A 24,329-nucleotide genomic window follows, 5' to 3' on the forward strand; every position below is an offset into this window, starting at 1 on the left:
TCTCTTGACGGCATTATTTTAAAATAGGCTTTTCAGCTTTTAATATATTCTTGAAAATGATTTGACCTAGGCATCTCTAACTGTGAGTTTTAAGAAACACAATAAATTTGGTTTAGTATTTTAAAATTAATATTCCTGATACCTAAAAATCTTTTCTGATAACTGGGGAATTGTTTTAGCATTTTGGTAAATGACATTTTGTTTTTAAGCCCAGGCCATTCAGCCCACCTATAACTTCCAATACCAGCCCACCTCCTGCTGCTCCGTTAGCCCGGGCAGAAAGTTCTTCCTCTATCTCATCTTCTGCGTCACTAAGTGCTGCCAATACTCCAGTAGGTAAGTGGTTATCATAAATTACATGCAAAATTTAAGATCCAAAATATGATCAGGCTGAGGGTAGTGAAGAATTAAGCATTAGACATTTTGGTTTTCTGGAAACACACCTGGCATTATCAAAGTAGCCACATTTGCCTTTTCTCTTTCACATTTTATATTATCTGAATAGAGAATTTTAACCATGATTAGCACTGTTAAGAATGCATCAAATTTATAAACTGCGGACCAATATAAATAGTTGAAGGCAGAATATGATGCAGTACTTTCTACTGTGAATTGGTACTTACATTCCTAAGAAAATTTGTTTTAAAAGCAACTGATTCAGTGAAAGGAAGGGGTTTTGTGCTTGCAGTGTGGTCCTGGGACCTGCAGCATCTGTCTGTATCACCTGGAACTTACTAGAAATGCAGACCTTTTAAAGCAGAAACTCTGGAGTGGGGCTAGCAATCGTTGAACAGGCTTTCTAGGCAATTCTGATGCATGTTGAGTTTAAGAATCCCAGCCCTAATTAAGCTGATTTAATTATACTTAATTTGATTTGTCAAAACTCACGCAGGAGAAATGGGCCTTCTGTATGTAGCCATTGTAAAAACGGCATGAGTGGTATAGGCTAAAATGAGATAAATGATTTTCTTTCTAAATGTCTGAACGTGATGTTACCATCTTATTTTATATACTTTTGTGAACATACTGTTTTTCCCATCTTCTGACTTTATGTAAACAATATATTCAATAAGTCTTTTTGTTTGCTGTAACAAGCACCTTATTCTTACATTTTGTTTGTATATGTGGTTTTGTTACCTTTTGTTTCCACAGAATCTGTATTTTAATCATAAAGAACATAGATGGGTCCTGTTAGAAATCAGGCAGGTCCTGGTAACCAAAATTGCTTTAGTCGTTTCCCATTATCTCCAGATTATTCAGAACGTTTTCTATTTGTGATGGAAACTTTAATTTTGATTAAGTTGGTACATATTTGTTTGTAGTTTGGGCCAGTGCTGGCAATAGGAGAACGACAAGTAGGTGACGGTGATGATACAGGCAGGCAGGATGTGATGTAATGTGGATTTTATAGGACAAAGTTTCTTTAAATCTTCCTAAAAATTTCTTTCTTTATTGTGATGTTTATTCAGCTCCCTGTTTAGATTTAAGTTTTTGATTCTTCTTGTTCTTGAAAGTATTTTCTTTTCCTGCAATATTTTGTTTTATTTAAATATGATAGAAGATGATAATTTGATTGGGACACTCTCTGAAATTGAAAAGCACTGTGAGACTTCACAAGGTATTGTATCGAAAGCAGATGTATGTGTTAACTAATGACCCTAAAGTGTATCTAAAATACTCTGTTATCTAATTTTTCCTTTTCCAGCAATTTATGGTGTCTCAGAAATCAAGAATAACTCTAAGGTTTAACTGTCTCAATTTTGTACTAATTATGTCCAGTTTCTATACAGGATCCATTGATAGCAGTGGATAAGTTATAAAAACATACATTATTTTTGCATTATCTTCCATCTCCCTCTTGCTCTTCTCTCCTTAACATTAAGAAATATCAACAAATCTTACCTCTAAAGCTATTAGAAGCAGAGAAAAAGTGATTAGGAAAGAACCAGAAAGAATATGTCAGTTAAAAAAAAGAAACTATAATATAAAAACCACAAAGCAAAGGCTATCAATCATACGAAAACCATTCATACAGTGAGCTGAAGTTAGAAGCAAAGAGGTAGGAAATAGTTGGGGGTGAGTCCCTGTTTTTTACTCTGGAGCTGAAAGGAATTCCACAAAAATATTCACTGATTGTTACAAAGGTAGGTACCTTTTATTTCAGCCTTATGTCTCTGCATTTTCAAAACATACACAATTGTAAATATGCAACAATTAAACCAAAATTAGAATGCATGCATACTATCCTTATAAAGAAGAACATCCAAGGAATTTATTTTTTCCAAAAAATGAGTTATTCTGAATAATATAGTACACACTTAGACTTTTTTAGGGACTTAAGCACATATTTCCTGTGTCAAACATTTTTTTGAAGGATGCATATACAATATGATCTTGGAAACAATGGAATATACAAAAGGGGATATGCCAAAATGTTAAGTGGATTTTGAGTTTTTTTCCTAACTTTCCAGTACTTTTTTCTTCTTGCCAATATTTCAGTAACAGGCTTAGCAATTTACAGGGAAACTATTTCAAGAATTCTCATTTTATATGCCCAAATTGGATAATTGAAAAGAATAACTTTGTAGGTTTCTTTTGATTTTTAATGTCAAAGTCCTAGCAGGCATTAATGTTACCCATGACTGTGTGTAGATATCCACTTGTGTAGGTTACCTAAGGGAAAAGATTAATTTCAGATTTAAGAGCATAGAATTTTTTCTAATAAAAGATTATTATAGCCTTCATCTTTCTCTGAAAATATGCTTTCCTGAATTTCTAGTGACCCTAGTATAGAATATATTTTTTAAAAAATTGAACTAATTTAGATTTATAGTGAAATTTTCCCACTGCACAAACATGTATTTGCATAGTTGTAACCACATATCCTAGAAACTACTGCCTCTTGATCAAGCCCTTAGCTTTCATTTAATTATCTCTCACCTGATCCAAACTTGAATCCCTGCCAAGTCATTTTTCTTTTCAATCCAGGATTCACTCTGTGTTCAGTGATCTTACAAAATGAAAAACACAATCATGTTTCTTTTAAACATTTTCAGTGTCTTTTAGTGCCAATAGGATAAAATTAAAGGTCTTCCATGTCCTGATCTGGGTTATAAACACTTCTCCAGACACATTTTCATGTCCTTTCATTGTTGCAGCCCATCACCCACAAAGTATGTTCCTGCTTTGCAGAAAAAAACTACTTGTGGTTCAGAAAGGCACCATTTCTTTCATGCCTCTTTGGCAAAGTGTCTGGTATATATTGGTGGTTAGTAGATAGTAGCTGTTGTGATTTTGTGAATACATTTTATTATTGAGTTTATTTTCATATGAAATTTTAACTTGTCTTGTTTGGGAGAGTTTACTTTTCCCAGTGGCCTAGAAACAGCAGTTCCTGTTTCCATGTATTTTTAATCACTGAGTCATTTTTTTTTTAAACTATGAAGAACCTTTAAATCAGAATTCTTCAAAATCTTGAACAGTACAGAATCTTCCTGGCCTCCAAAGGTAACAAAAGCTCTTTCTCACTATTTGTAGGAGCCCAGGTTTAGTTGTGAGGCAAAGAAAGCTAGTACTGATTTTTGTTAGAAATAACAATACTCTAGGTATCTCAAAAGTAGCTCACATCTGAAATAAAAATATCTGATGGCTATGAACATGGTGTAACATTTATGTAACAAAAAACATACATTCAGATTTCAGAGATAAATGAATAACCTAGGTCAACATATTTTTCTTTAAGAATGAATAATCATCATTAACTACCCAATTGACTTATTTTTACAAAATTTCATCATATATTGTATATTAAATGAAATGCTCCACTTTCCAATCGATAACAATGGTAAGGCATAAATGGAGAGAGTACATTTGTAAATAAAAAAAGGCAATGCACTGTTTTAAGGGATTTGTCTGTTATGAAATAAACCAGATTTTAGGTTTTAAAAAACACCTGAACATATACATTAAATTTGTTTACATTTTATTACTCTTTTAAAACACTGCTCTTTCTATGATTTGACTCTAAAGGTATCTTACTGAGTTAACTTTATGTCAGGAATGTTACCTCAAAATGATGTTATTAGTCATGTTTATTGAGGAAAGGTAATATGGGAATATAATACAAGCATAAGACAAAGAAGAGGTAAAGGAGAATTACAGTAATAATGAGTAGTGCATGATTACATTACACTGCTAATTTAGAAATAGCTAATGTATAGAAATACCTTAAATAGAAAAATCCAGTTTAATGATCTTACATATGTGAATTAGTAGAACCTGAAAGAATTTAGTATCTGAATGGTTTTGAAGCCATATTTTAGTAATTTTAGCTCTTCCGCTGAAGGGCTTTTTCCTTCTGACATTCCTTAACCCAACCCTTCTTTGTCATTCTATTTAAAATTGAAGTCACTGTGACATATTTTCCTGTCATATTTTATTTGTCCAACTTGTTTTATGCTCCATTTTTTAACCAGATTTATACTTGGGGCATCTTTGAAACCAGTAATAGAGTCACTTGTGACAAGCTAATATTTTGAGTCTACTCTGTCTTGGTATTTAATAAATATCTTTCTGTAGGATTTAACAAATGAATTGTATTTATTCTAGGTGTGTCACGAGGTCCCAGTCCTGTCAGCCTTGGAAATCAGGACACCTTACCTGTGGCAGTCGCCCTTACAGAATCTGTTAATGCCTACTTTAAAGGGGCAGATCCCACCAAGTTAGTTTTTAAAAGATACATGTATATGTGTGTGTGTGTTTCAGGGGCAGGGGGCTTGGTGGTAAATTTTAAGAGTTACATTTTGATTCTCTATTAGAGTTTTCTATTACTTGTTTACCTGCTTTTTGCTATCAATTATAGTCATTTAGATATTGTCTTTCGAATTTAAGAAGTCACTATAATCAGTAGTGATGGCTTTTTTCTAAGTTTATGTACGTTTTTGCCCAGGCTTTACGACCAGTATGACAAATCTGTTGTTTGACATGTCTGTAGAACAGGATTGTGGCAGCTGACGTAGATGGGGATAGAACTCTGAATCTTGGCCTAATGTATATCTTTGGTGAAAGTGTGATGTTTGCAAGAGAGACCTAGAGTGCATGTCTATTTACAGGAGACTCTTGAAGGATTGGTTTAACCTCCTTCTATTAAGAAAATGATCTTTGGGTGAATGACCACCCTTAATTTTTCTTTTTTTTTTTTTGAATTTTATTTTATTTTTTCATACAGCAGGTTCTTATTAGTTATTTATCTTATACATATTAATGTATATATGTCAATCCCAAGCTCCCAATTCATCCCACCACCATCACCCCACCCTTATTTTTCATGTATAACATTATTCATTCATTAAATATTTGTGCTTAATATGTGTAAGACTGTTATAAGCTTGCATTGTTGTGAAAGTTTCTTAGTTTTCACTTAAGATAATGCAAGCTCTGTAGAGAAGAACTTTTGTTTACTAAAGTACCTTCAGCACTTACAACAGAGTCTTACACATAGTAAGCGCTCAAATATTTGATGAATGAATAATGTTACTTAGGAAAAGGAGAGGTATTGATATATGCTATGAAGAAAAATAAACCAGGGTAAGGGGATAGACAGTTACAACAGAGGGCTACTATTTTAGATAGAATGATCAGTGAAAACCTTTTTGAGGTTGTTTTTGAAAGACATTGAGGGAGGAGCAAGCCATGCAGATAGGTGAGTGAAGAGCATTCCAGTAAGTGTAAGGGACTGAGGTAGAAGCATGCTTGGCATAGTCATGAAATAGCAAAGAGCACCATGTCACTGAGTAGGAGTAAACAAGGAAGAAAGTAGTCAAAGATAAGTCCACAGAGGGAACAGATCAGGCTGGGCATTGTAGACCATGGTAAGGAGTTTGGAATTTATTGTGGGTGAGGTGGGAAGCAAGTAGAGGCTTTTGAGTAGAGGAGTGATGAGGTTACTTATGTTTTTGAAGTAGCACTCTGCCTGCTATATGGAGAATAAACTAGAAGGAGCCAGAGTAGATGCAGAGAGAAAGGGTTAACCACTGAAGTCCGGGTGAGAGATGATGGTGACTTGTATAAGGGTATTAGCAGAAGAGATCGTGAGTAGTAATGAGATTCTGAATGTATTTTGAAAACAGATTTGTCAAGATTTGTTGAGGGCGTAGATTGTTAAATTTGAAGTACTTATTAACACAATTTAGTGGGGATGTTGAGTTGATGATAGTTGAATACATGATTCTGGAGTTCAGAGATAGGTGCAGGCTAAAATATTTGGTAGTCATTAATTCGTACATGATACTTAAAGCCTGGGGCATTAGGGTGTAGAGAAGAGATCTGATGAGAACCTAAGTCCTGGCCCCCTTCAGTGTTTAAAAACAGGAGGATGAGAATCATCCAGCAATGGAGTTTGGGACAGCAAGCAACAAGAGAGGTGAGAAGAGAACCAGTAGAGCAGAGTCCCAGAAACTAAGTGAACAAACCCTTCCATGAAAGAAGGTGTGAAGCTGTATCTGATGCTATCCGTCAGGTCAAGAAAAATTGATCATTAACAACGTGAAGGTCATTGATGACCTTCACAAGAGCAGCTCTAGTAGACTGCTTCGAGGGCGCTCAGGAGCAGGAGATGATGCAAATACAGACAACTGTATTTGAAGAGCGCAAATGTTAGGCAATTCTTTTAGGATATTTTGCTCTAAGTAGAAGCAGAGAAACAGGGTGGTAGCAGGAGAGAGATGGGAGAATCAGAGGAGGCCTTTATTAATTTTAGTTTTTGGGTTTTTTAAAGATGATATACATTTCAATATGCTAATGGGAAAAATCCAATATTTATGGAAAAAACTGAATCTACAGGAAAGGGGACGATTGCATGAGTGAAGTCCTTCAGTATGTAAGAGGAGATGTGCTTCAGTACAGTTAACCTTAGGGGCATAGACTGATTATCTGTTGAAACAGGAGGGAAGGCAGAAGGTATGGATGCCTTTAGAGTCAGGGAGATTAGGCTTTTAGTAGTGAGAGTATGAGGAAGTTCTTTCTTTTCTGATTTTATTTCATCTGTAAAATTTAAAGGAAAGTCGTTGACTGCAGGTGGGGGAGGGAATTTTGCAGGTTAGAGTTAGTTAGAGGAGAAAGGAGAAGGTATGAAAAGAGCTAGGGGATGTAGAATTTCCAGGTAATACTAAGGGGGCCCAACTGAGAGTTTTGGCTATATCATTATATGTTTTTCTCTAGTCATGTTCGGCCATATAGTTGTAGGTGAGGAGCTGGATTTAGCTAAGACTGTGTTTTGCCAAACAAGCATAGTCAAGTGAGGGAGAACCAAGGGGAGGGTTTATGCAAAGGAGTATGTATATTGATGGACCATGAAGTCCCAAGATAGGGGGAAGTGAGGATATGAAGGAAGAGTGAAAATTAGTGAAAAAGGTGGTAGGAACAATGGATTATGGAGGTTTTTGATGAGATTGGAGATGCAGTACTGGACAGAATGAGTTGGAGAAGTAGGAAGAGACTATCCGATGAGTGGGGAATCAGGCTGAGATGATGGAGGGGCTGAAGTATGGCTGAGGTAGGCTGGAAGGCAGGATCATTGAAGGCAAGGGGCTGAAGGACTGGGTGACCAAGGTGTTGAAAGGATTATCTGTGTGGATATTGAAATCACTAAAAATTTATGATAGGAGTAGTTGTGCAGGGACAGACTGACAGTGGGCCAGGAGCTATAATTTTCAGAAAATGAAAGGGAATGTTGAAGATGACTTGGAAGGTTGGGATAGCGAGTAGTGTAATCTGATGGTGTGAGTTTCAAATGAAGCTGGTGGTTTTTCAGAAGGAAGAAGGAATATAGAGTTGTAAGAGGCAATGAGAAGCAAGGAGGACATCTACCACTGCCACCATCAGGCTCAGTGCTTTGTGGGGTTTGGAGGAAAAATAGCTACAGCTGGGGATAGTGTTACTAGGGAAACAGTGTCCTTATGAGACAGCCAGGGATGGTTTTAGCAAACAAGTGAAGGAGTATTATCAGTGTGCTTCCATTTGTGTTTGGAATTTAATTCTAGGAAAAACTGGTGTTAGATGAATATATCATTTCACATAGAATCATTTTTTATACTTGAAAAAATAATTCATGGTAATTATGATAAAAGGTTATATATATAAAGCCCTTTTAAAACTAAATATGCTTTAAATGGAGGTTAAAATGCCTTATTTAAACTATTTAAATTTTTCAAAATGCCTACTTCCAGGTGTATTGTGAAGATCACTGGTGACATGACAATATCATTTCCAAGCGGAGTTATTAAAGTCTTCACTAGTAATCCATCCCCAGCTGTGCTCTGCTTCAGGGTGAAAAATATCAACAGACTAGAACAGATTCTTCCAAATGCACAACTTGTGTTCAGGTTTGTGTACTTTTCAGTTTTTTTTAAATTTTTTGGCCACACTGTGGGGCAATGTGGAATTGTAGTTCCCTGACTAGGGATCGAACCTGTGTCCCCTGTGGTGGAAGTTCAGAGTCTTAACCACTGGACCACCAGGGAAATCCCCAGGCTTGTGTACTTTTGTTTTGAAGGTGAAATTTCTTTTTAAGAAATTTTTTCTTTCTTCTTCAAAGCAACAGTGATTCAATTTGAAGACTATCAATCAAAATTATTTATTATGATTAAATAGGATTCTGCTGTCTTTGTTTTGTTTGTGCTGGTGGGTGGTAGTAACCATTGTTAAATCCTTCTCTGCTGTACATCTTCTCATCTTTCAGGCAACTTTCTGCTATGTTCCATTCTTTATCCCCTAAGTTTAGTTTTACCTCATCCCATCTTTTGGTTCATTTCTACTGGTCTTTGCCAGGTCACCAAATTACTACAGAGAGGCAGAGGATAAAGATAAATAAATAAGTAAATATGAAATAATAATAAATAATAATGAAAATATTTCTTATACATACAGTGATCCATCACAATGTGATTCTAACACAAAAGATTTTTGGATGAACATGCAAGCTCTTACTATCTACCTCAAGAAGCTATCAGAGCAGAATCCAGCTGCTTCTTATTATAATGTAGATGTATTAAAGTATCAGGTGAGTGTCATCTTATAAAAATCCTTAATTAAAATATTAACAAACAGTCTTGCGTATCATTAAATGAATAATATGTCATGGCCAAGTGAAGTTCATTCCAGCAATGCAAGGATGTTTCAAAATCAAAAAATCTCTTAATAAGCCTCTGGAGATTTTGGCCAATTTGATCAAATTCACCGTCTGTCTATTACCAATTAAACTACTGAGCAAATATAAATATATGAATGTCCTTCACCTGAAAAGACCAGCATATCAGTCTTAATAATGAAATACCTAAAGCATTGAAAGTCAGGACAGTCATTATTCCTGTTAGTGTATAAGATTTTTCTGGATGTGTTTGTTAGTAGAGTTAGACAGGAGAATAAAATAAGTGGTGATAAATATTGGAAAGGAAGATATAAAAATAATATTAATTACAGGTGATATATTTCTGGAAAACTCAAGAGAATCAACTGAAAAACTAATGCAGGAGAATTTAGCAAAGTGGTCATTTAAAAAATTAATACAAAAATTAATGGCTTTCAAAACAACCAGTTAGGAAAACTAATGGAGAAAGATATTCACAATAAAAAAACTAATTAGATCTGGAGAGGTAGTCCAAGATGGTATAGGAAGATCCTGAACTCACCTTCTCCCGTGGATACACCAACATGGTGTATATACAGATACATGTGGAACAGTTCCCTCCGAAAGGGACCTGAAAGATAGCTAAACAGCTCCTTCACATCAGCCAGTGAGAAAAGGGCCACAGTGAGGCGAGTAGGAGAGGCTGAGACACGGTCTCACCATAAGCTTCAACCCATCATGGCAACCCACCATCTGGATGGAACTCACAAATCTGGAGCTTCTCCCTGAGGAACAAAGAGTTTGTAACCCGCATGGACACCCCATCTTTTGAGACCTGCACTTGATAGACGAGTCCCTAAAACATCTGGCTTTGAAAACCAGTGGAGCTCGTATCCACAGGAACCAGAGGGCTGTAGAGATCTGAGAAACGGCTTTAAAGGGCTTGCATGCAAACTCAAGCACCCTAGGTCCCAGCATGCAAGCGGCCATTTGAGAAGTGCACAGGCTGCATGTGAAAGAGATTCATTAGCTGATCTTAAAGCATGGGCTTGAGGGGCCGGGGCGTGTTGAGATACTCTCCAGGGAGTGAGGTGCTGGAGGGCACCTCTTTTACTTGCTCCATCTACTTTGCTAAAGCCAGCAAGCACCACTTTATTTATTTTTTTACTATAGACCTTTTCTCTTGGTGGATGCCATCTTTACACTCCAACCAGTGGGCTCTCCCTCTCTCATGCTAAAACTGGCTTTTTATTCAAGACCTCTTTCCCCCTTCCTCAGTGGGTGTCATCTTTGCACTCTCTTCTGTGACACCAGTATCTCCAAGAGGGGAGTTTTTATAGATGTCTGGTGCCCCAGTTTTTGCAGCTGCAGCCCAGGGGACACCCTTGATCTCCTGGCTCTAGAGGCCAGGGGAGCTTGCATTTCTGGGTCCCACAGGACTATAACAATCAGTGAGACAGTTTTTGGTAGGCTACTGCCCCCAGGGCAATGCACAGAAAGCAGACTGAAAAACACCCGTACTGTTTCTGTGAAAGAGACCCATTTGCTTGGCCTGGGGCAGCAGCCTAAGGGGCAGGCTTCTGGTCTGACACACATCTAGGGATCTCCAGATATGCTCTTAGGGAACATAGCCTGGGGGAATGCAGTCAATTCACTCTCCCTCTGCCTTGCTACAGCTCATCAGTATCTCCCAGAAAGGAACTTACACACTCGTCTAGAGCCCTGATTTTTATGACTGTCACCCAGGGGACACCTCCAGATCACCTGTTCTGGTGGCCAGCAGGGCTAACATTTGTATTCAATCTCACAGAACTGTATGTATTTGCATACTTTAAAAGCTGCTGCCTGAGGGTCTAGCTTCCTAGTCAGTCTGAATCTATGTGCTGGCAGATTTCCTGCTTTGAAACACTGCCAGGTCTTGGCACACCCTTGACAATTAGGAGCTATTAAATATAAAATAGTCTGCTTGGACGATCACAGAGGTTTGAGAGGCAACCAAGAGCTAAGGCGAGGTTGAACAACAAGGTTCATCTCCTACACGAGGTTACTCTTTCAAGACTGGAAGGGGTGGCTATTTCATCTAATACAAAGAAGTGCAGAAAATCAAGTAAAATGAGGAAACAGGAATATATTCTAAAAGAAAGAACAAGACAAAACCTTAGAAAAACACCTTAACGAAACAGAGATAAGTAATTTACCTTATAAAGAGTTCTAAGTAATGGTCATAAAATGCTCACCTCACTTGGGAAAAGGATGGATAAACACAGTGAGAACTTCAACAAAGAAATAGAAAACCTAAGAAAGTAACAAATGGAAGTCACTGGGCTGAAGAATACAATAACTGATCTGAAATATATACTGGAGGGGTTCAACAGCAGACTAGATGAAGCAAAGAAAGGATCAGTGAACTCAAAGACAGGGCAGTGGAACTCACCTAATCCGAACAGCAAAAAGAAAAAAGAATTTTAAAAAGCAGAGATAGCTTACAGGACTTATGGGACAGCATCAAGCAAATTAACATACACATTATAACTGTCCCAGAAGGAGAATAGAGATAAAGGGACTGAAAACTTACTTGAAGAAATAATGGCTGAGAACTTCCCTAACCTGGGGAAGGAAACAAACATTCAGATCCAGGAAGCCCAGAGACCCACACCAAGACACATTATAATTAAAATGTCAAAAGTTTAGGGCTTCCCTGGTGGCGCAGTGGTTGAGAATCTGCCTGCTAATGCAAGGGGCACAGGTTAGAGCCCTGGTCTGGGAAGCTCCCCCATGCCGCAGAGCAACTAGGCCCATGAGCCACAACTACTGAGCCTGCGCGTCAGGAGCCTGTGCTTCTCAACAACAGAGGCCATGACAGTGAGAGGCCCCTGCTTGCCACAACTAGAGAAAGCCCTTGCACAGAAACGAAGACCCAACACAGTCAAAAATTAAAAAAATAATAATGAATTAAAAGAAGGCTCAACATTAAAAAAAAAAATGTCAAAAGTTTAAAAAAAGAATCTTAAAAGCAGCAAGAGAAAAACCAAGGGAGCTCTCATAAGACCATCAGCAGACTTTTCAGCAGAAACTTTGCAAGCCAGAAGGGATATATTCAAAGTAAACTTCTAACCACGGATACTCTACCTGGCAGAGTTATTGCTCAGAGTTGAAAGAAAGATAAGGAGTTTCCCAGGCAAGCAAAACCTAAAGGAGTTCATCACCAATAAACCAGCCTTACAAGAAATGTTAAAGGGACTTCTTTGCTGAAAAGGGCACCAATTAGTAACAAAAGTATGAAAGTATAAATCTCACTGGTAAAGGTAAATATATAGTAGAGGTAGTGGATTAATCACGTAGAGTGAAAATAGTAAAAGGAAAAAGACAAAAATAGTAAAAATAACTCCAATAATTAGTGAAGGGATACACAAGATACAAAGATGTAAAATGTGACATCAAAAACAGAAAATAGAGGGGGAGTAAAAATGCAGACCTTTAGAATGCATTCAAACTTAAGTTGTTTGCAGCTTAAAATGGACTGTTATGTAGGTTGTTATATGTAAGCCTCATGGTAACAACCAAGCAAAAACTATAGCAGATACACAAAAGATAATGAGAAAGAAATTAACCATTCCACTAAAGTCATCAAACCACAAAGAAAGAGAACAGAACAGCCAGAAAATAATTAACCATATGCAGTGAATACATACCTGTCAATAATTATTTTAATTGTAAATGGACTAAATTCTCCAATCAAAAGACATAGAGTGGCTGAATGGATTAAAAAAATAAGACCTATTTATATACTGCCTATAAGATGCTCCCTTCAGATGTAAGGACACACACAGAATGAAAGTTGAAGGGATGGAAAAAGATGTTCCGTGCAAACAGAAACCAAATGAAAGCTTGGGTAGCTATACTTATACCAGAAAAACACAGACTAAAACAGAGACTGTAATAAGAGACAAAGAAGGGCATTACATATTGATAAAGGTGTCAATTCAACAAGAAGATGTTTAACATTTATTAATTATGCACCCCCCCCAAAAAAATAATAATTATGCACCCTACATAGGAGCAACTAAATATATAGAGCAAATATTAAGAGACCTAAAGGGAGAAATAGACAGCAATACAGTAATAGTAGGGGACCTTAATACTCACTTTTATTAATAGAAAAGTTATCCCAACAGAAATCAGTAAGGAAACATCAGCCTTATATGACATGTTAGACCAGATGGACTTAACAGATATACAGAAAACATTCCATCCAAAAGCAGCAGAGTGCACATTCTTCTCAACTGCATAGGGAACATTCTCCAGGATCATATATTAGGTTAAAAAACAAGTCATAATAAATTTTTTTTTTTTTTTTGCGGTACGTGGGCCTCTCACTGCCGTGGCCTCTCCCACTGCGGAGCACAGGCTCCGGACACGCAGCCTCAGTGGCCATGGCTCATGGGCCCAGCCGCTCCGCAGCATGTGGGATCTTCCCGGACTGGGGCACGAACCCATGTCCCCTGCATCAGCAGGCGGACTCTCAACCACTGCGCCACCAGGGAAGCCCAGTCATAATAAGTTTAACATTGGAGTCATATCAAGCATCTCTTTTAGGACCACAGTGGTATGAAACTAGAAATCAGTTACAAGAAGAAGACTGGAAAAATCACAAATATGGATAGATTAAACAGTATGCTACTGAGTAACCAAGAGGTCAATGAAGAAATCAAAGGAGAAATCAAAAAATACTTTGATGAAAATGGGAATACAACATACCAAAAATTCATGGGATGCAGCAGAAGCATTTCTAAGAGGGAAGTTCATAGTGATACATGCCTACCTCAAGAAACAAGAATAATCTCAAACAACTTAACTTTACACCTCAAGTAACTAGAAAAAGAAGAGCAAACGGAGCCCAAAGTTAGTTGAAGGAAGGTAATAACAAAGATAAGAGCAGAAATAATTAGAGACTAAAAAGATCAATGAAACTAAGAGCTGGTTCTTTGAAAAGGTAAACAAAATTGACAAACCTTTATCTAGACTCACCAAGAAAAAAGGAGGGCTCAAATAAAATCAGAAATGAAGGAGGAGCTGTTATAACTAATACCACTGAAATACAGAGATTCATAAGATACTACTATGAACAATTATATGCCAACAAATTGCCAACAACCTACAAGAAATGGATACATTTCTAGGAACATACAGCCGGCTTTCCAATGCTGAATCATGAAGAAGTAGAAAATATGAATAGATTACTAGTAAGGAGATATGAATCCATAATCAGAAGCCTTCCAAAAACAAAAGTCCGGGATCAAACGGTTTAACTACCAAAGTCTACCAGACATTAAAAGAATTATAGCAATTCTTCTCAAACTCTTCCCAAAAAATAGAAAAGGAGGGAACACTTCCAAACTCATTTTATGAGGCCAGCATTACCCCGATAAACCAGACAAGGACACTACAAGAAAAAATTATGGGCTGATATCCCTGATGAACATAGATGCAAAAATCCTCAACAAAATATTAGCGAACAAACTGCAACAATACTTTAAAAGGGTCATACACCATGATCAAGTGGGATTTATTCCAGGGATGCAAGGATGGTTTGACATCCAGAAATCAAGCAACATGATACACCACATTAACAAATGAAGATGAAAATTGTATGATCTCAGTGGATTACAGAAAAAGCATTTGACAAAATATAAACATCCATTTATGATAAAAACTCCCAACACAGTGGGTATAGAGGGAACATACCTCAACATAATAAATGCCGTATGTGACAAGCCTATAGCTTAATGTGCTCAGTGGTGAAAATCTGAAAGATTTTCTTCTAAGATCAGGAACAAAACACGGATGCCTACTCTCACCACTTTTATTCAACATAGTATTAAAGTTCTAGCCAGATAAATTAGGCAAGAAAAAGAAAAGGCATCCAAATTAGAAAGGAAGAAGTAAAATTATCACTCTTTGCAGATGACATATCATATGTAGAAAACCTTTAGACTCCATAAGAAAAAAAACTTAGAATAATGAATAATGAATAAACTGAATAATAAATGAATTCAGTAATGTTGCAAAATACAAAATATATAAAAATCTGTTGTGTTTCTATACACTAATAATGAACTAGCAGAGGAAATTAAGAAAATAATCCCGTTTACAATTGCATCAAAAAGAATAAAATACTTAGGAATAAATTCAACCACAGAGGTGAAAGACCTGTACACTGAAAACTATAAGACGGTGATGAAATAAAGACAAAACTAAATGAAAAGATATTCCATGCTCATCGATAGAATTAAAATTGTTAAGATATCCATACTACCCAAAAGCAATCACAGGTTTAATGCAATAACTGTTAACATTCCACTGGCAATTTTTCACAGAAATAGAATAAACTATCCTAAAATTTGTATGGAATCACAAAAGACCCCAAATAGCCAAAGCAATCTTGAGAAAGAACAAAAAGCATCACACTCCCTGATTTCAAACCATATGACATAGGTATAGTAATCAAAAGATGGTATTGGCAAAAAAATAGAGAAATAGATCAATGGAACAGAATAGAGAGTTCAGAAATAAACCCACACATACATGCTCAATTAATTTATGACAAAAGGAGCCAAGAATAAATAAACATTGGGGAAAGGACACTCTCTTCAATAAACAGTATTGGGAAGATGTTAAAAAAAAAATAGTATTGGGAAAACTAAATAGCCACGTGCAAAAGAATGAAACTAGACTACTGTCTTACACCATACACAAAAACTGACTCACAGTGAATTAAAGACTTGAATGCAAGACCTGAAACCCTGAAACTCATAGAAGAAAACATAGGTGGTAAGGTTCTTAACATCAGCCTTGGTGATCATTTTCTGGATTTGACTTCAGAAGCAAAGGCAACAAAAGCAAAATTAAACAAGCAGGACTACATTAAACTAAAAAGCTTCTGCACAGCAAAGAACATCATCAACAAAACGGAAAGGCAATGTACTGAATGGGAGAAGATTATTTGCAAACAATATATCTGATAAGGGGTTAATATCCAAAATATATAAAGAACATACAACTCAATAGCAAAACAAACAATCTGATTTTAAAAGTGGACAGAGGATCTGAATAGACATTTTTCCAAAGAAGACACACAGATGGCCAAAAGATACATGAAAAGTTGCTCAACATCACTGATGATCAGGAAATGCAAACCAAAACCACAATAAGCTGTCATCTCACACCTGTGAGAATGGCTGTCATCAAAAAGACAAGGATGTAGAGAAAAGGGAGCCCTTGTGCACTGTTGGTGGGATTGTAAATTGATGTAGTCACTATGGAAGACAGTTTGGAGGTTCCTCCAAAAATTAAAAATAGAACTACCATATGATCCAGCAATTCCGCTTCTGGGTATTTATCCGAGGAAAATGAAAATACTAACTTGAAAAGATTTTTGGACCCCAGTGTTCATTGCAGTGTTATTTACAGTAGCCAAGATATGGAAAAACCCAAGGGTTCATCAATAAATGAATGGATAAATAAGATTTGCTGTATATATACAATGGAATACTATTCAGCCATTAAAAAAGAATGAAACCTTCCGTTTGCAACCACATGGATGGACCTTGAGGGCATTATGCTAAATGAAATGAGTCAGAAAGGGAAGACAGAGATCGGTATGATCTCACTTATGTGTGGAATCTAAAAAACAAACAAACCAGACCAAGTTCATAGATACAGAGAACAGATTGGTGGTTGCTAGAGGCGCAGGGGGTTAGGGGTGGGTGAAATGGATGAAGGGGGTCAAAAGTTACAGACTAATGGTTATAAAATAAATAAGTGATGGGGATGTAATGTACAGCATGGTGTCCAAAGTTAATAATATTGTATTGCATATTTCAAAGTTGCTAAGAGTATATTTTAAAAGTTCTCACCACAGGAAAAAAATACTTTGTATGTACGGTGACAGAGGGTAACTAGACTTACTGTGGTGATCATTTCACAATGTATATAAATATCAAATTACTACACTGTACACCTGAAACTAATATAGTGTTACGTGTCAATTATACTTCAATTAAAAAAAATCTTTTTAAAGATGTATTACAGCATCCTCTCCTGTAGCTACAATGAAGACACAAAAATTTTTTTAAACTGGTTAAGAAACGTAACATCATCTCTGCTGCCTTGAATATAGTTAGAATGGTATACTTTATTTAAAGGAAGACTCATATTCTAGAGAGCTTAGCTGTTTCTAAATTAGCTTATAAATTTAATGTGATCCTGATCAGAAACTCAGTGGAGGTGTTTATATATTTGTGTCTGGAGACTTGACAGTATTTTCAAGTTCTCAGAAGAATAAAGCTCAGAAAATTAAGTTAAGAAATGTTTTAAACAGCAGTGTGGAGTAATGTTTTAGTTTTAATGGGAAAACTTTGTAAGCCAACAGTATTTAAAATAGTTTGGAACAATAGATGGCCAGATGAATGAAACAGATTAGAGTATCCAGAAATAGATCTAAGAATAAATGGAAAATTCTTGCTACGACAAAGTAGCATTTCAAGACAATGTGGAAATGATGAATTTTTCAGTAAATGATACTGGGGCAGCAGGCTGGAGATTTGGGGAAAAAAATTCAGCTGAATCCCTAGCTTATACCTTTAACCAAAATAAAATCTGCATGTATCAAAGGTTTAATAATAATAAATGAAGCCGTAAAGATACGAAAATAAAGCATAGATGAATATATATATATATATATGTCTGTGGGTATGTATGCATGTGTGTTGTATATGTGTTATAAATGTTTATTACATATTTTAATTTTGAAGTGTGGAAGACCTTTCTGAATACAGTACAAAACCCAGAAGTCATGCAATAAGAGAATGAGATACTTGAGACAAAAAGAAAGAAATACGTGTGTTTATAAGATGTTTGGTTAAAACACACAAACCCTTAAACAGAATCAGTATTTAACCTGAGGGAAAAGCATGTGTAATATTGCAAGATAGACCGAAGAGCCCTCATAAATTAGAAATAGAAGATGAATAACTCAGTAGCTACCTTACGGAAAGATGCTCCATGTCAGTAGTAATCAGAACAATGAATATTAAGACAACAGTGAGATACAAGTTTTAGTCCTCATTAGATGGACAAAAATGAAAAAGACTGCTCTATTAGGAGAGGTGTGACCACTTGTTGATAGGAGTACGAATTAATAGAACCTCTTAGAAGGTAACTCTGTTAGATCATTGAGTATATGTAACCTTTAACTCAACAATTCCAGTTCCAGAAATCTGTTCTTTGGAAATCACACAAATTAGAGGGCGGAGGTGGTGGGGGGAAGGTAGAAAGGATATTCACTGCAGCATTGCTTGGAAACCACCTAAGTACACATCCACAGAGGAAGAGATTGATTAAATTAATTATTGTGGCCATTTAAAAGAATGAGACAGATCTATGTTTGCATCCCTAGAAAGTTTGGAAGTATATGTACCATGATGTTAACAGTGGGGAGTAAGATTAACACCACACACAAAAATAAACTCAAAATGGATTCGAGACCTAAATGTAAGACTGGACACTATCAAACTCTTAGAGGAAAACATAGGAAGAACACTCTTTGACATAAATCACAGCAAGATCTTTTTTGATCCACCTCCTAGAGTAATGGAAATAAAAACAAAAATAAACAAATGGGACCTAATGAAACTTCAAAGCTTTTGCACAGCAAAGGAAACCATAAACAAGGTGAAAAGACAACCCTCAAAATGGGAGAAAATATTTGCAAACGAATCAATGGACAAAGGATTAATCTCCAAAATATATAAACAGCTCATGCAGCTCAATATTAAAAAAACAAACAACCCAATCCAAAAATGGGCAGAAGACCTAAATAGACATTTCTCCAAAGAAGACATACAGATGGCCAAGAAGCACATGAAAAGCTGCTCAACATCACTAATTATTAGAGAAATGCAAATCAAAACTACAATGAGGTATCACCTCACACCAGTTAGAATGGGCATCATCAGAAAATCTACAAACAACCAATGCTGGAGAGGGTGTGGAGAAAAGGGAACCCTCTTGCACTGTTGGTGGGAATGTAAATTGATACAGCCACTATGGAGAACAGTATGGAGGTTCCTTAAAAAACTAAAAATAGAATTACCATATGACCCAGCAATCCCACTACTGGGCATATACCCAGAGAAAACCATAATTCAAAGAGACACATGCACCCCAATGTTCATTGCAGCACTATTTACAATAGCCAGGTCATGGAAGCAACCTAAATGCCTATCAACAGACAAATGGATAAAGAAGATGTGGTACATGTATACAATGGAATATTACTCAGCCATAAAAAGGAACGAAATTGAGTCATTTGTTGAGACGTGCATGGATGGAGCTAGAGACTGTCATACAGAGTGAAGTAAGTCAGAAAGAGAAAAATACTGTATATTAACGCACATATGTGGAACCTAGAAAAATGGTACAGATGAACCAGTTTGCAGGGCAGAAATTGAGACACAGATGTAAAGAACAAACGTATGGACACCAAGAGGGGGAAGTGGTGGTGGTGGGATGAATTGGGAGATTGGGATTGACGTGTATACACTGATGTGCATAAAATAGATGACTAATAAGAACCTGCTGTGTAAAAATAAAATTTAAAAATTAAAAAAAAAAACAGTGGGGAGTAAGAATGCCAAGAGAAGAATTTCCTATTTCATATATTTATGTCTTATTTGAATTTTTAATAGGGTAATTGTATTAAAATGGCTTATGTTTCTAGTAAATAAATACTTTAAAGGATAAAAAAGTGCTGCCACTTAACGTTGGCTTAAAGTTTATTCCAAGTATTTATCATTCATTCAGCAAATATTTATTATTCAGTGCTTGCTAATTGCTGTGAGTAGCATAGGGAAATAGACAGTAAACATAGTAAGTAAATAATGTATGTTGTGCTATGGAGAAAGGAAAGTCTGTAGAGTAAGGTAAGGAAGAGTGAAAATACAGTTTTCAATATAATAAATCTCATTGAAAAGGAGTAAGTCATTTGAGCAAGGAACTGAAGAATTGGAAGGAATTGCACCATTTACTGTGGTTCATGTGATTAAAACTAAACATTTCAAGTTGGAAGTATTCTAACTCCAGGCTTGCAGAACTGCATGGCGATCCAGTTTTTCTAACTGTTTTAAATCTGAATTCTTATAAAGAATCTTAGAATTCTATGTTGAATGTTGAGAGGTTCTCAAACGTTACATGCATAAATAAGAATCACATAACACGCTGATTTCTGTGCCCTGTACCTAAGCAGTTGAATCAGATCTTCTGCATTTGGAAGGCAGCTATACTAACCCCTATATCACCAGTGCCTCCAGATTTTCTGCATTTGGAGCCAGTGGGATGTGCATTTTAAACAAGCACCACAGAAATTTTGATGTAAATAGTCCCAGGTCCACACTTACGCCTGTGAGATGAGCCTGCTTCACTCCGCCTAGCAAAAGACAGCTCCCTCATTATTATTTTTGAATGTGTGAGCTCTTGTGTTCAAGTATATGTCATTAACATGACTTGTTTACTTTTTTAGGTCAAAGGCAATTGTTTGTTTTTTTCTCTCTTTAAAGGTATCATCAAATGGTATTCAGTCCACTCCTCTAAATCTCGCAACATATTGGAAATGTAGTGCCGGCACCACAGATCTTAGAGTGGATTATAAGTACAACCCAGAAGCTATGGTGACACCAAGTGTGCTTTCCAACGTACAGGTGGTGGTACCAGTGGATGGAGGAGTCACAAACATGCAGTCCCTTCCCCCTGCAATATGGTAAATTAAGTAGATTTCTGAATTCCTACTAAGTTTCTGTTGCAATCCCTCAGTCTTAGAACCTAAGTTCTGAAAGTTGTCTTATAAGTTAGTGTACTTTCCCAAAGAAACCATGCTATAAAAGGTACTGTACATTTTACTAGTCACACTACGGTAGCCGCAACCCAAAGTAAACTAGTCTTGCTGTCCCCACCCAGACTCGAATGATTCAATACAACTTTACCCTTAGGCAAAGTATGTAATTTCTCTAAACTTTCTTTTTTTTTATTTTAAAAATAAAGATAATTATTATTTTATAGGATTAAATATAGCATCTAGCATATCTATAGGAACACCTATCTGGTTAGTCTTTAGTATTATTTTTTACATCTCTTAACTACCTCTCTTGTTCCCTCCATTAATATTAGTATAGACTCTAACCACTCTTCGTTTATATTTGCTTCACCGTTTAGTAATAAAACTGTGTTTTCCTTGAGCAATGAAGGTACTGGGTCACCTATGCATTGTTTTCCTTTCTCTGATCAGTAGAAATGAAAAGAATTTACATAATTTGGTAAATATCCATTTATAAAGACAATACTATATTTATATTACTCATAAACACATTTTCACCAGGTGATACTATTCAAAGTAAATCTAGCACCATAGTTCTAGTGAAATATTTAAAATGTATTTATTGAGTGTTCACTTATGTACAAGGTACTATACTAGGCACATTATCTGAAAACATTTGTTCTTACAGGAATGCAGAACAGATGAAAGCCTTTTGGAAACTCTCTGGTATTTCAGAAAAATCAGAAAATAGAGGTAAGTGTGTGCATGGTTTTTTTGTTGTTTATAATGTGATGTCACATGGATTTTTTAGGCATGTTTATGGAAAATTTTCTCCTGGAATTTCATGCCTTCAGTTCTAAAACTGACCACTAGGTGGAAGTTAATACCTTATAATAAGAGTGGACCAGTTGAGATTCAGAACACATTTTTTTTCTTCTAGATTGAATATGCTTTCTCTGAGAAAAATAATGTTTTGCTATAGCTTTATAAATATTATATAAATGCTTCTTATGTTCACATTGCTACCATTAAGAGAAGATACCTAATAAAGTAAATTTATAGAAGTCTAGGTAACCTGATAATTGAAACTGAAAACTAATTGATACTAATTAACACACTCTTTAGCTCATTCTTGGAGTCCTCCTGGCCTCCCAGAAATCATGCAGAAGCTTCCCGGCCTTAAAAAGCCCCTCTGTCTTTTCTTTCTCAGGACAACCTTACCTTGGTCATTTCCCCTTATTAAAACTAACCATCAACAGCCTTTAATTCTGTGATCATTATTTTAAGGAGAAGCAAGTTAATCGCCTCCTCCCACCATGTCTGCATCTATGTTCCCAATGCAAAGAAAAAGTCTCTGCGAGTTAGTTGATCACTCCTAGTATATCCCCTAACTCAGTTTAGAATGCAATTCCCAGGACAGTCAAGACTTTAACTTTTTTTCAAAATTTATTTTTGGCTGTGTTAGGTCTTTGTTGCTGCGCACGGGCTTTCTCTAGTTGCCGCGAGTGGGGTATACTCTTCGTTGCGGTGCGCAGGCTTCTCATTGCGGTGGCTTCTCTTGTTGTGGAGCACGGGCTCTAGGCGCGCAGGCTTCAGTAGTTGCAGCACGTGGGCTAAGTAGTTGTGGCTTGTGGGCTCTAGAGTGCAGGCTCAGTAGTTGTGGCGCACTGGCTTAGTTGCTCCACAGCATGTGGGATCTCCCCGGACCAGGGCTTGTCCCCCTTGCATTGGCCGGCAGATTCTTAACCAGTGTGCCACCAGAGAAGCCCAAGTCTTTAACATTTTATTTGTAGTTTCTCTTAATCAAAGGAGAGTTCTCCTGCCCTCTTTTGAATGCTTAATTAATCTCCAGTTACTTTTCCTATTAAGTAGGGTTTTTTGGCGTTTCAAGTTTTGCTCAGCTTTTTCCTTTTAAACATTTTAAGCATAATGTGATCAAAATGTAAAACATATCATCAGTAGTTTTTCTCATAGATATTTCTGCATAAAAGTCCAGGAACATACCTTGTATTGTCTGTTCATTCAGACCTGCTGTGCTGAACCAGACTTTTACTACTAGAGAACAACACATTGTATGAAATAACCTAGCTAATCTCTAGTTCCTTTGTTCCTGTTTGGTACTTAAAGGTTGCCTATTTTCAGGTGGTAAACTGTACTGATTTTTACTCTAACTGTATGGCTATGGGAGACAAAACTGAAATTCCTAGTTGAAACTGGAAGTAAACCAGAAATGCTACTTGAATTGAGGGTTTACAACCAGTTAGCAAGGAAGAAAGGGTATATTTTCCCCATATTTAATGAAACAGTATTATTGTAAATATTTACCAAGAAAGGAGTTTGTTCTCTTAAAAATAAGACACAGATTTTCTCACCAGATATATTAATAGTTTCCCTCTGCTGTTCAGGTATCAGAGTGTCTGTGTGAGGAAATGGAAACATCTTATAAATGTGGTTCTGATTTTGTTAGTCAGCCTTTAAAAAAAACATCTCCAAATTAGAATACTGTAAAACAGAAATCTATTTCTATTTTGCCTTTATGCCCAGAAGAGGGACAGGAAATAATTCTAAAGTCTAAGGATTGCCAAGGTGGCTGCTCTTGGCCTGTGGTGGAACTTTCACAGAATTGAATTTTGCATATCAAGAACTGTAAAAGTTTAAGGAGGGCTTGAGCAAGCGTTAAGAATTATACAGCAGTTCATCTTCCCAATTGATCTGTGCCACCAGGTACAATAGTGTAGGATGGGTCATTGTTATATTTTCTTACAGATTTCTCTCTGTAGTGTTGAGCTTCTATGCGGGGAATCACAGAATGTCACTCCTACTATCCAGCAGTTCTCCTTTCCCCAGCCAGAAACCCGGGAATCCTCCTAGGCTCCTCCTCCTTTTCACCCCTTGATTTCAACTCTTAAATATCTTTCAAATTAATTCCTTTCTTTCCTTTCCCTTAGCCTAGTTCAGATCCCCTTTTCCTGTCACCTAGAGTCCTAGACTATTTTATTGACCTTCAGGTGGTTTCCCTACGTTGCATCTTGTACCTTTCTGCCCTTCTAAGAGACTTACCTGAAATGTTTGTCTTCCATATCTTAGGTGGTTCCTTATGGTTATTTCTTCCGGTGGTTTGTAAAGGTATTTAGAGCTCGTTCCTTGCTGCCAGTCTAGTCTCCTCTTCTGCCACTCTCTTCCACCTGTACCCTCTTCTCTAGCTCTTCTGGTGTAGATGTAGCTCCCTTAAATGCGTCATGCTCTGTCAGGTCTGCCATCTCTGTACCTGTAGTCACCTTTGCCTGAGATACAGGCCTGTCATCCCCACACCATTTTATGTGCCCATAGCTTTTT

At 36.6% G+C, this 24,329-nt stretch overlaps 1 protein-coding gene across 1 annotated transcript in view; it reads left to right on the forward strand.

Moving 5' to 3' along the window:
* FCHO2 (FCH and mu domain containing endocytic adaptor 2) overlaps positions 1–24,329 on the forward strand; it is a 116,128-nt gene that overhangs the window by 87,893 nt on the left and 3,906 nt on the right. The window contains exons 19-24 of the mRNA XM_067730972.1: positions 210–336; positions 4,609–4,720; positions 8,226–8,381; positions 8,926–9,058; positions 20,740–20,939; positions 21,682–21,746. Of these exons, the coding sequence (XP_067587073.1) occupies positions 210–336; positions 4,609–4,720; positions 8,226–8,381; positions 8,926–9,058; positions 20,740–20,939; positions 21,682–21,746 (793 nt within the window). The remainder of the gene's footprint in view (positions 1–209; positions 337–4,608; positions 4,721–8,225; positions 8,382–8,925; positions 9,059–20,739; positions 20,940–21,681; positions 21,747–24,329) is intronic.

The sequence above is a fragment of the Pseudorca crassidens genome, chromosome 3 (assembly GCF_039906515.1).
Source record: "Pseudorca crassidens isolate mPseCra1 chromosome 3, mPseCra1.hap1, whole genome shotgun sequence".
NCBI lineage: Eukaryota > Metazoa > Chordata > Mammalia > Artiodactyla > Delphinidae > Pseudorca > Pseudorca crassidens.